Source organism: Bubalus bubalis, chromosome 18, assembly GCF_019923935.1.
Source record: "Bubalus bubalis isolate 160015118507 breed Murrah chromosome 18, NDDB_SH_1, whole genome shotgun sequence".
Taxonomy (NCBI): Eukaryota; Metazoa; Chordata; class Mammalia; order Artiodactyla; family Bovidae; genus Bubalus; species Bubalus bubalis.
Genome location: NC_059174.1, coordinates 62,679,125 through 62,689,915, shown reverse-complemented (window position 1 = coordinate 62,689,915; position 10,791 = coordinate 62,679,125). Strand labels below are relative to the sequence as shown.

At 53.8% G+C, this 10,791-nt stretch overlaps 1 protein-coding gene across 4 annotated transcripts; it reads left to right on the top strand.

The window, feature by feature from the left end:
* The first annotated feature begins 102 nt into the window (after positions 1-102).
* Positions 103-9,034, top strand: LOC102401331 (leukocyte immunoglobulin-like receptor subfamily A member 2). 4 transcript variants are annotated; one of them, XR_006640285.1, is made up of 6 exons: positions 103-4,956; positions 5,175-5,210; positions 5,369-5,653; positions 5,808-6,113; positions 6,321-6,598; positions 6,883-7,084. XR_006640285.1 is itself a non-coding variant. In XM_045163578.1 (6 exons), exons 1-6 carry the CDS (start codon positions 4,908-4,910, stop codon positions 8,268-8,270), a joined length of 843 nt encoding a protein of 280 aa, XP_045019513.1. In that variant the 5' UTR covers positions 537-4,907; the 3' UTR covers positions 8,271-9,034. The 4 variants fall into 4 exon arrangements, 3 of the variants coding, with proteins under 3 accessions (XP_045019515.1, XP_045019513.1, XP_045019514.1); XM_045163578.1 differs by lacking the exons at positions 5,808-6,113; positions 6,321-6,598 and adding exons at positions 7,969-8,019; positions 8,149-9,034 and having other exon boundaries at positions 537-4,956; positions 6,883-7,182; XM_045163580.1 differs by lacking the exons at positions 5,808-6,113; positions 6,321-6,598 and adding an exon at positions 7,354-7,950 and having other exon boundaries at positions 533-4,956; positions 6,883-7,182.
* Positions 9,035-10,791: the final 1,757 nt, after the last annotated feature.

Sequence of the window (10,791 nt, the reverse complement as noted above, 5' to 3'; positions counted from 1 at the left end):
CCTCAAGGAGCCAGGGTGAACCTGCTGAAGGCAGGGTGGGAAGGAAGGAGCAGGCTGACTTTCCCACAGGAGCGAGTCTGATCCAGCCAGCCCCCACCGATGGCGCACAGATGTGTCCTTTGCATTACACAGCACGGTTAGATCATTTCTATGTCAATTTCAAGCCCCACTTTCCACGAAATCAGATGCCAAAACCTTAGTCCATTTGACGAGAGGGAAAGAGAAAACAACGCAAGTACCAATTGCGGGATAAAACACGGAGCACTTTGGCTCCAATGCCTTACAGCTTGGAGTGCAAATTGTGTCAGTAATCTGGGGAGGAAATAACAACCATCAGTTAAAAAGGAGAGACACACAGCCCCCACCCAGACTTATGTAACTGAGGGGGAAATTGTCCATAACCAGCAGTACACACGCAGGAGAGTAAGGACAGAGGGTCGCTCATAACAGACAGATCACAGAAAACAACCTCACAAACATGAATGCTTTGGTGTATACATGCAATGGAGCTTTAAAATTTCATTAAAAAAATATTTTATTGATCTATTTGGCTGTGTCAGGTTCCAGTCGCAGCATGTGAGATCTCGTTGCCTCATGTGGGATCTTTCACTGCAGACCCTAGTTGTGGTGGGCAGGCTCCAGGGAGCGCGAGCTTCAGTAGTCACAGCACACGGGTTTAAATTGCCCCTTGGCACGTGGGATCTTAGTTCCCTGACCAGGGATGGAATCCACGTTGCCTGCATCGGAAGGTGGATTCTTAAGCACTGGACTGCCAGGGAAGCCCTGCAACAGACTTCTATATGAGAGAAAAGTTGAATTGCCACTGTAATCCAGACCAACTTTCAGGCACGTTACTTAATGAGTGAAGAAAAGCTGTAAGTGTGTGCACGAGGATCTCCATTGCATAAAAGTCAAAAGGAGACAGATGACGGCGTGGCAGCCACTCCAGTACTCTTGTCTGTGAAATCCCATGGACAGCAGGGCCTGGCAGGTTATGGTCCATCAGGTCGCAAAGAGTCAGACATGACTGAAGCGACTTCACACGGGCAAAAAGGGACAAAACGCGTTACTTGGGGAGGCAGAACTTTGCCGAATCTTAGGACTAGAGGATGGAAAGCTCCCACATGACCTCCTGGTCCTCACACACGGGGGAGGGGGCGGGGGCTGTGTCAGAGGGAAGCTCAGGGGTTGCTGGAATGAGGTCCTGTCCCTTCTGACACACGGGTACTGACTCCTGTCTGCGGCTCCTTACTGATGAGCCGTCCCTTTGCTCCATCACCCTCCCTAGGTTCTCACCCCTGAGTGAGGCGGGGCTGAAGCAGGCTGGGGAAAGCCAACCCCTGCGTAGGGGCCGATTCACAGCAAAGTGGCTGTCCAGCAGTCACAGCAAACACTCCACACACTCTCAGTGTGTTTCCACACACCATGGCCTCGGCTGCCCGATTGGCATCACTGAGTCCAGCCAGACAATGAGCTGCTGCCCAGGGGGAAATGGGGCCTCGGATGACATGCAGTACAGCAGAGCAGGTGACGACTCAGGCCGGGGAAGGAGGGGCGCGCCGAGCTCCAGCAGCACCAGGCACCCTGAGCCTCCCGAATAGGACAGCCGCCCCAGTCCCTGAAGCACGGGCACAGCCAGTGCCCCAACAGAAAGTGTCACTGGAGGTGGCGCAGACAGGGCAGGGCCCCCGAGCCCACTCCCCCGCTCTCTGCTTCTGTCCTCAGGCTGGACAGGGGCCCGCGTCCCCCACCACCACCACAGATCCCATCAAACTCTGTCCCCTAGAAGTACTGTAGGGACCAGGACCGGATCGTGTTGCTGAGTTTCCCAGGATCCCTGGGGAAATATCCCACGGCAATGTGTGATCTCCTCCAGACACCAAAGAGACCTGCAGTTGTGTGACATTTTCAAGGCAGGGGACAATCTGGTCCCCCTCATAAGCTTCAGGAAGACGTGACTACCATCACCCATGTGTTCACTTGAGGAAGCTGAGGTTCGGAGAACAGGCAGCAGGCTCAGAGCTACAGAGCGGGGCAGGTCCAGGAATGAGCCCAGTCTGCTGACCTCAGAGCCCTGTCTTGCCAGCACAATACTCTTCCACCTTGCACTAGTGTCCAAAGGCCAGGGGGACATTGCCACAATCTGGGAGGATTAGGACAACAGGCGTGTATTTGATCACAGTTCAGGAGAAGCCCAGCATTAGGGTGTCCCTTGGCGGTTCTAGGGACAATCCTGACTGCCTCTTTCCAGGGTCTGTTGGCCAAGGCACCCCCTGGTTTGGGGCAGAACCTCTCCTCATTCTCCTCCACTCCACGTGGCTGCAGCTCCTGGTGCCTCTCTGATGTCTTCAGCATGCCTCTCCATGTTCCTCTTCAATTAATCCAACTGGAGCACCTAAAATATTACACGAGGACCCTCCCCCTGCAGTACGATCTCTACGCGATGACACTGCAAAGACCCCATTTCCCAAAAGTCACGTCCCCAGGAAGTGAGGCTGCCAGGTTCAACATACTCATTTAGGTGAAAATTAACAGCCTCCAAAAGAGAAATATACACAGGAATGACTTTATCGAAGGAGGTGCAATAATTACACACTAGTTTTTTCATCTCATGAGGAACATCTGAAAAGAGCTGGATTAATGAGAAGACACTCCAGGATGGTAGGGTGGAAGATTAATGTTGTAAAGAGGACAATACTCTCAAGGCATCCTGCAGAATTAACTCAATCCCTATCTGAATCCCAAAGGGCATCTTTGCAGAAAAAAGGAAGTCATTTCTCTGAAGTCAAGCCAAGCAACCTTGAAAAGTAAGAACAAAGTTGGAAACTGCACCCTTTGTGATTTCAACACTTACTACAAAGTTCCAGGAATCAAAACAGAGTGGTGCTGGCTTGAGAAGAGACATACTGATGCTTGGAATGCCAACATATAAACCTATACACATGATCAGTTGATTTCTGACAAGACTTCTTCTAAGCCCTGATAATGACAAGCAAGTCTTCCTGACTCATCCCATTTAACTGTGCATATATTTTGCTGTAGGATTTGTGGATGGCTTACGTGAGAAAACCCCATAAACCTCCTAGATACTGATCCGCTCATCACCTACTGGTCGACTTGACACTGGCGCTGTATGTTTATTACCATCACCATCCTCCCAAAGTCCAGTCCCTACAGGATGGTGACCGGCTCAGTAACAGCTGTGTGTTCACACCTTCCGTCCCTGAAAATGAGCCTACTGCCTCAGGGATACAATCCTGGCACACTTGCAGGGAGCATGAGCCCCTGTGTGACCAGGGCACAGCATCTGGATGACTCTAGTTCTTAGGAAAACCCACTCCCCCTTCCCGGCCCCTCGCCACTCCTGTGCTCCCGCTAGCAGTCTGGGTCTCTCCTCCAGGAAGCCCCCACTCGCCATCACTAGCTTCCTGGACCTCCACCAGTTACTGGGTCTCGCTGCCCTCTGTGGTTCCCCTTCTCTACAACTGACTGAAACCAGAGCCACCGTATTCACTGTCTAAATGTGCACCCTGTCGGTTATCATCATCAGAACCCCCCCGAGTCCAGGGAAGGAACTGGTCACTTTCACCAAAGAATCTCATGTCTGGATATAGTAACTGCTCAGTAAACACTGGCTGACGGCCTGGATGGTGGAAGGAAGGAAGACAGGAAGGGAGGGAGGGAGGAACTTTGCATTTTCAGAGTCTCAGAAAAGGGAAGTGACTCAAGGTCACACCGTTTCCATGAAAAGCAGAATCAGAATTGGAACCAAGCAGCACCTAGAACGTGTCTCTCCTTCCACCGTGCTTGGACAGAACAGGCCCAGGGATGCCCCTTCCTTCAGCCTCCGACCACCCTCCAACCATTTTTCCAGTGGCAACCTTGGAACCAACCAGATGTCCTCGGCTCCCAGGACCAGCCAACCCCATTTGCAGAGCTCGGCTCCTTGTCGCTGACCACCCGTGAGCTCCCAGTATCTTGAGACTTACTCCTGGCCGCCCGATCCACATGCAGCCTCCGCCTCCCACCCCGACCTCTCTCTGGGCTTCTCCATCCACTAGGACCAGGCGGCTCTGGAGGGCGGGCCATCTCCCGGTGGACGGGGAGGAACGGGGAGCCAGGGCGGGGGAGCACCAAGCTCCATGAAACTGCCGAGCCAGCACTTCCAGGATGTCCGTCCAGGGCAGGACGAGGGGGTCAGACCCCAAACGCTGTGGGGCTGCCCTGCTCACAAAGAACCCGAGACAGGCCTTCATGGACCCGCAGGCCCCGGGTCCTCCCCATCCGACTCCAGCTCTGTGACTTCCTGCAGCCATGTCCTGGACAAGTGGGTGAAATTCATCACGATGGTGGGTGCCTACCTGACCAGCGCTGCAGGCCAGCTGGTCCCCACTGGGGCTGGATGGCTTTCTCCTGCAAAGTTTCAGCCTCCAAAGCGCCGCTAGGAGCCTCTGGAGCCCATCGGCTTATGAGGAGCCCCTTTGGGGTCAGAGCGTCCTCCGGGAAGCTTCTCTTTGCAACCAAGAGGCAGCTTGTTAACCACTATGGAGCCATCTTCCAAGCCTTGGACCAAATGGAAACAATAAAGCCTTTTCAAAAAAAAAAAAAAAATGCAACCAATGTTGAGCTAGGCCCCACCCTGCATCTCAGCCTCCTGTCTAGGGACCATGTTACTCTCTGGGTTTTGGGGTGGGGTCTGGTGAGACTCCCATGTGCTCTGGAAGGCTCCTGAGCCTGCTGTCTGCTGGGCTCCACTGGGCAGGGCGAGCAGAGTGAGCAGGGTGGGGCTCTTCCTCTTTCTGGAAGGAACCCAAGACGCGCCACCAAGCCTGGACCTTCACGCCCAGTGCGTCTGTCTGTCCTGCGGGCTCTGAGGTCTCTGTAAGTCACCTGTTCCACTGGGGACCATGAGAGGCAGTGCCACGACCCTCACCTTCACCACCCTTCTCTGCCTTGGTGAGCTTCCGAGAAGGGAGGGGGTGGAAACTCCTCTCCTCCCACATCTGGTCCTTGAGAGGCCCCAGGACGCAGGAGGTTCCATGGGGACAGACTTCCTTGGGCGAGAGGGGAATGTCCTCAGCCCGGATCTGACCCCAGCCCTCAGGGTGCAGAGCAGACCTGGAGTGTCCAGGACATGTGGTGGGGCTGGGTGCTCACAGGGAACTCTCTTCCAGGGATGTGCTGGGGCCTGGGGGACCAGGGACAACCAGGTGAGCCCCAAGACCTCCTGCTTCCACCCACCACCACTGGTCACTGGGGAGCACAGTGGGTCGAGGCTGCTGGTGGCCCATCTGGGAGGGGCCTGGGTGACAGCTGGGGAACCTGGGGGAGAAGGCGCCCTGACTTTTTGGGTCTGATTCCTTTCCAGAGGTTCTCCCCAAACCCTCCATCTGGGCTGACCCAGGCACCCTGGTCACCCAGGGGAGCCCAGTGACCATTTGGTGTCAGGGGTCTCTGCTGGCTGATGTCTACCATCTGCATAGAGAGAGGGGCTCTGTATACTGGGAGGCTAAGGCCCCTCAGGGCTCCAGGAACAAGGCCTGGTTCCACTTTGAATACGCGAGCTCAAGTGATGCTGGGCAGTATCAGTGTGCATATCAGAGCAGAAACTGCTTGTCAGAGCACAGTGATCCCCTGCCCCTGGTGATAACAGGTAAGAGGGAGGGGTGGGTCCCTGGGTCCCTCCCATGGGAGCCTCCTCACGGGCAGAGGAGCAGAGTGTGGGCTCAGTGGACCCCCTCCCTCCCAGCCCACTGCTGGGGTCACTGGGCTGGAGGTCCCCCTTTAACACAGCCCCTCGCCCCCAGGAGTGTACAGGGCGCCCTCCCTGTCCACCCAGCCCAGCCCTGTGGTGGCCGCAGGAGGCAGCGTGTCCCTCACGTGCAGTTCACAGTATGCAGCGGGCTCTCTGCATCTGCTGAAGGAGGGAGGCACTGACCCGATCCGACACAAGGTGTCGAAGAACTATGGGAACCATGGGCAGGAACAGGCTGTGTTCCCTGTGGGCCCCGTAACCACCTCCCACGGGGGGACCTACAGATGCTATGATGCTCCCAGCACCCAGCCCTATCTGTGGTCACGCCCCAGTGAACCTCTGCATCTCCAGGTCACAGGTGAGGTCCCCAGGCCCGTCTATTTCCTAGACAGACCCCTGACCTAAGCCTTATGCCTCATGAGCCCTGGGAGAGACAGGGGCAGGGACACTGGGTTCCTGGGGCAGGACATGGGCGGGAGCCTTGGGAGGGAGCAGGGAGAGCTCTCTCTGCAGCCCTGGGAGCAGGGCTGGTGTGCAGCCCTGTGCCTCTGTGCCCTGTCTGCAGGCCTGTCCAGGGCACCCTCCCTGTCTGCCCAGCCTGGCTCGCTCGTGCTCCCCAGAGCAACCTGACCCTCCAGTGTCACTCAGAGGCTGGCTTTGGCAGCTTCGCTCTGACCAAGGACGAGGGGCTCAGCCCGCCCCTCCGTCTAGAAGGGCAGCAGAGCCCCGACTTCCCTCTGGGCCATGTGAGCCGCGCCCACGGGGGCCAGTACAGATGCTACAGCGGACACAACTCCTATGCGTGGTCGGCCCCCAGCGCCCCCCTGGACATCCTGATCACGGGTGAGGCGCCCCTGTCCTGGCCCAGGTCCCGACTGTCTGCTCAGGGCGCTGGACCCAGGGTCAGCCCTGGTGGTGATGGGTCCAGGGAGAGGGTGCTGGAGCAGAGGCCCACGTGGGGCAGGGGTCTAGGGAGGGAACGTGAAAACAGGAATGAGAGGCACGGAGATTAAGGAGACGCACACAGATGAGCTGAGAGGAGCTGGGAGGGCTCACAGGGAGACCCTCAGCTCAGGGTCCAGGGTGTGGGGTGGGGCTCTCTACACTTCACCTCTGTCCTCCCCCAGGAATGCACAGGAAACCCTCCCTCTCTGCCCGCCCGGGGGCCTCAGTGCCCCAGGGAGAGGACGTGACCCTGCAGTGTCACTCTGAGGTCCAGTCAGACACCTTCCATCTGTCCAAGGAGGGGTCGCTCACTGCTCCCCAGCACCTTCATCTGCAGAACCCGGCTCCACCCATTCAGGCCAACTTCACCCTGCGTGCTGTGACCTCGGCCCACAGTGGGACCTACAGGTGCTACAGCTCACACAGCACCGCCCCCCACCTGCTGTCAATCCCCAGCGACCCCCTGGAGCTCCAGGTCTCAGGTGAGGGCTCAGCCATGGTCCACTGTGTCCTCCAGGTCAGGCCAGGGCCCTGTTCCCAGGGGACCTCTGGGCTGAGTGGGAGTGGGGGGTCACAGAAGGCAGGGATCAACTCTGAAGGGGATGGAAAGAGCCAGAGGCCTCCCTTCCCTGCCCGTCCTTGTTCTCATCCAGGGTGTCCAGACCCGCTCCTGGTGATGGAGCTGAGCTACACAGGCCTCGGGGTCAACTAGCAGGACTCAAGGCCAGAGCCCTCAGTCCCCACCCTCTTCTGGTCTCCAGACTTCATGGCCCCTTGCCCAGAAAGCAGCACAAGAGAGGGGCTAGCAGAGCCCACGGCCCCCAAGGGAGCAAGCATACAGGCCCTGGCTCAGTTGGTGTCCCGGGAGACCGTGGGGCTCCCAGGAATGAGACGTGGATGAAGGGTGGGGGTCATGCAGGGGGTGATGCTAGGGCCCAGCCTGGGGGAGGGCAGCCCCTGTCCTGACCCCCAGGAGCTCTGAGGATCAGCTCCTTTCTCCCAGGGGGCAGGCCCCCAGAGCAGTCAGTGAGGTAGGGGGTGGTGGGTCCATGATGGCCAGAGATGTCACACGCTAGTGACCCCCTCGAGCTTGTGGTCTCAGGTGAGGGGCCAGATGCTGTCCTGTCTGAGCTCAGAGTCCTGTCCTCAAAAATGCCTGAGACAGTCAAAATGAGCACACATGGGGATAGGGCACCACAGGGAGACACAGAACCAAGAGAGGGGTCTCCCCAACTCCTCACCCACACCACTCACTTTATGCTTCTCAGGAGCCCCTGACAGTATCAGCCCACCACAAAACAAGTCAGACTCCAAGAGTGGTGAGTAAGACAAAGTCTGTTACAGGGCTGGGCTGGGGGCCACATCATCTCCCGGGAGGCAGGTGCCCTGGGCCCATGCCCAGGTTCGGGAATGACGGGCCTGCACTGACCTGTGTGCCCTTACCCCAGACTACACGGTGCAGAATCTCATCCGGATGGGCCTCGCGGCCTTGGTCCTGCTGCTCCCAGGGGTCCTGCTCTGCCAGGCTTGGCACGACTGCAGAGGAGCCAGAGACGTGGCCCAGAGCTGAGCACGGGGGCCCCACACCGCCCGGAGTGCCGGAGCCCAGGACACAAGCTTCCGGCCCGGGAGCTTCTGGAAGAGCCTCTGCGGCGTGTGCTGCGTGCACTGTCTGCAGAGACCCCAGGGGAGGGATGCGCTGCTGGGCGGGAGGAGGCCCGGGTGTCCCCGGGGGGCTCGGCCTCTGTTCACGGGGGCCCACTCCCTCCTGGGGAGGACGCCCCGACTCCCGGCTCCTCTCACCACCAGCCGGAGGTGCATCCCACATGGCAGGGGCGGGTCTTCATGCTGCACGCCTGCAGGCTCTGTCCACTCTCATGGAGGACGTGAGCCTCATTGTTAATGCCCGCCGTCTCTGGTGTGCGCAATGACCTCCATCCCTTCTCAGAAACAGAACGTCGTTTAAGTAACTGAATAAATGGGTGGAAGTGGGGCCCCGTTTGGAACAGATAGATACTAAACTCTTCCCTGAATCCCCCTCTGAACCCCTCAAGCCCCTCTCTCCTCGTCAGATGGCACCTGGTGTTGTTTCTGCAGACACCATCAGTGTGAACAAACACGTTGTCGTTTGAAGTGAGTCAGGTGTTGTGCTGGTAAATGGTGTTAGCAATATATCCACTTTGTAAAAAGCCCAGATTTGTGGTTTTTGTCTGTTTCTTCAGTGTAAACACTCTCTTTGTGGCCAACCTCAAGGTGCTCAGGTGAATGTGCTGAAGGCAGGCTGGGAAGTAAGGAGCAGACTGACTTTCCCCAAGAAGCGAGTCTGATCCAGTCGGCCCCTCACTGATGACCCCCACGTGTACAGATGTGTCCTTTATATTAAACATCATGGTTAGATAATTTCCACTTTTTGCTCCAGTTTCCATTAAACCAGATGCCAAAATATCCTAGTTCATCTATAAGAGAGGGAAAGATAAAATGAGGGAAGAGAAAACAACTGTAGGAGAAAATGCTGAGTATGCTGAATCCTGGCACATCACTGGGAGGTGTACTAATTACTCCAGTCAGTTTGGAGAGTCAATAACAATTACTAGTTGAAAGGAAGAGACCCAGGTCTGGTCCACAGTTGTATAACCTAGAGGAAAATGTCTGCATAACCATGAGTGTACGAGCAGGAGCATATGGACAGACAGATGGATTGCTCACATTAGAAAAAAATTACAGAAATCAGTCCCACCAAAAATGAATGATTATACATATATATATATGTATATATATGACAAAATTTTATATGACAGAAAAATTCACAAAGTTAAACTTCTACAGTAACACAGTTCAATTTTCAAGTATGATGGTGAATAAGTGAAATAAAACCATAGGAGCGTATTCCATCACATCAAATTCAAAAGGTGACAACAAGGGACCCAAATAAACAAAGTAAGAAATGAGAGAAGAGAAATAACAATTGATACCACAGAAATACAAAAATTCATAAGAGAATATTAAGAAAAACAAATTGGACAACCTAGAAGAAGTAGACAAGTCTCTAGAGACATACAGCCTGCCAAAACTCAATCAAGAAGACATGGGTAATATGAAAAGGCTGGTCACTAGAAGTGAAATAGACTCTATCATATTAAAAATAAAAACTCCTTGCAAACAAAAGTCCAGAACTGGATAGCTTCATAGAGGAATTCTACCAAGCAAAGAAGAATTTATAATACCGATACTTCTTAAACTCTTTCAGAAGTTCAAGAGGAGGACACACCCCAAAGTCATTCTATGAAGCCACTGTCACCTTGAAACCAAAACTAGAAAAAGCTAGGACCAAAAAAGAAAAATCACAGGCCAAAGCTACCCACTGCAGTATTCTGGCCTGGAGAATTATATAGACTATATAGTCCATGGGATTGCAAAGAGTCAGACACGACTGAGTGACTTTCACCTCACTTCTATCATTGATGAATATAGATGCAAAACCCCTCAACAAAATATTAGCAAACTGAATCCAACAACACATTAAAAGGATCATACACCGTGATCAAGTTGGATTCATTTCAGGGTCAGAAGAATGGTTTAATATACACAAATCAAAATGCTATACTACAACAACAAAAGACAAAAACCACATGATCATCTCAACAGATGCAGAAAAAGCAGTTTATAAAATTCAACATCCATTCATGATAAAAACTCTTTCCAAAGGGGTATAGAGGGGGAAATTATTTATGACAAACCACAACCAATGTAATACTCAATGATGAAAACCCAAAAATATTCCCACTAAACCCTGGAACAAGTCAAGGATGACCACCACTTTTATTCAACATAGCATTGGAAGTCTCTTCCCAATTTGGATATCTTTTATTTCTTTTTCTCATCTAATTGCTATGGCTGGGATTTATATATCATTACATGCAGAAGACATGATACTTTATATATCATGAAAACCCTGAAGACTCCAAACAAAAATACTAGAACTGATAAATGAATTCAAAGAGGTATTAGGATACAAGACTAACATACAGAAATCTGTTGCATTTCTTTACATTAACAATGAAATATCAGAAAGAGAAAATAAAAAATCAACC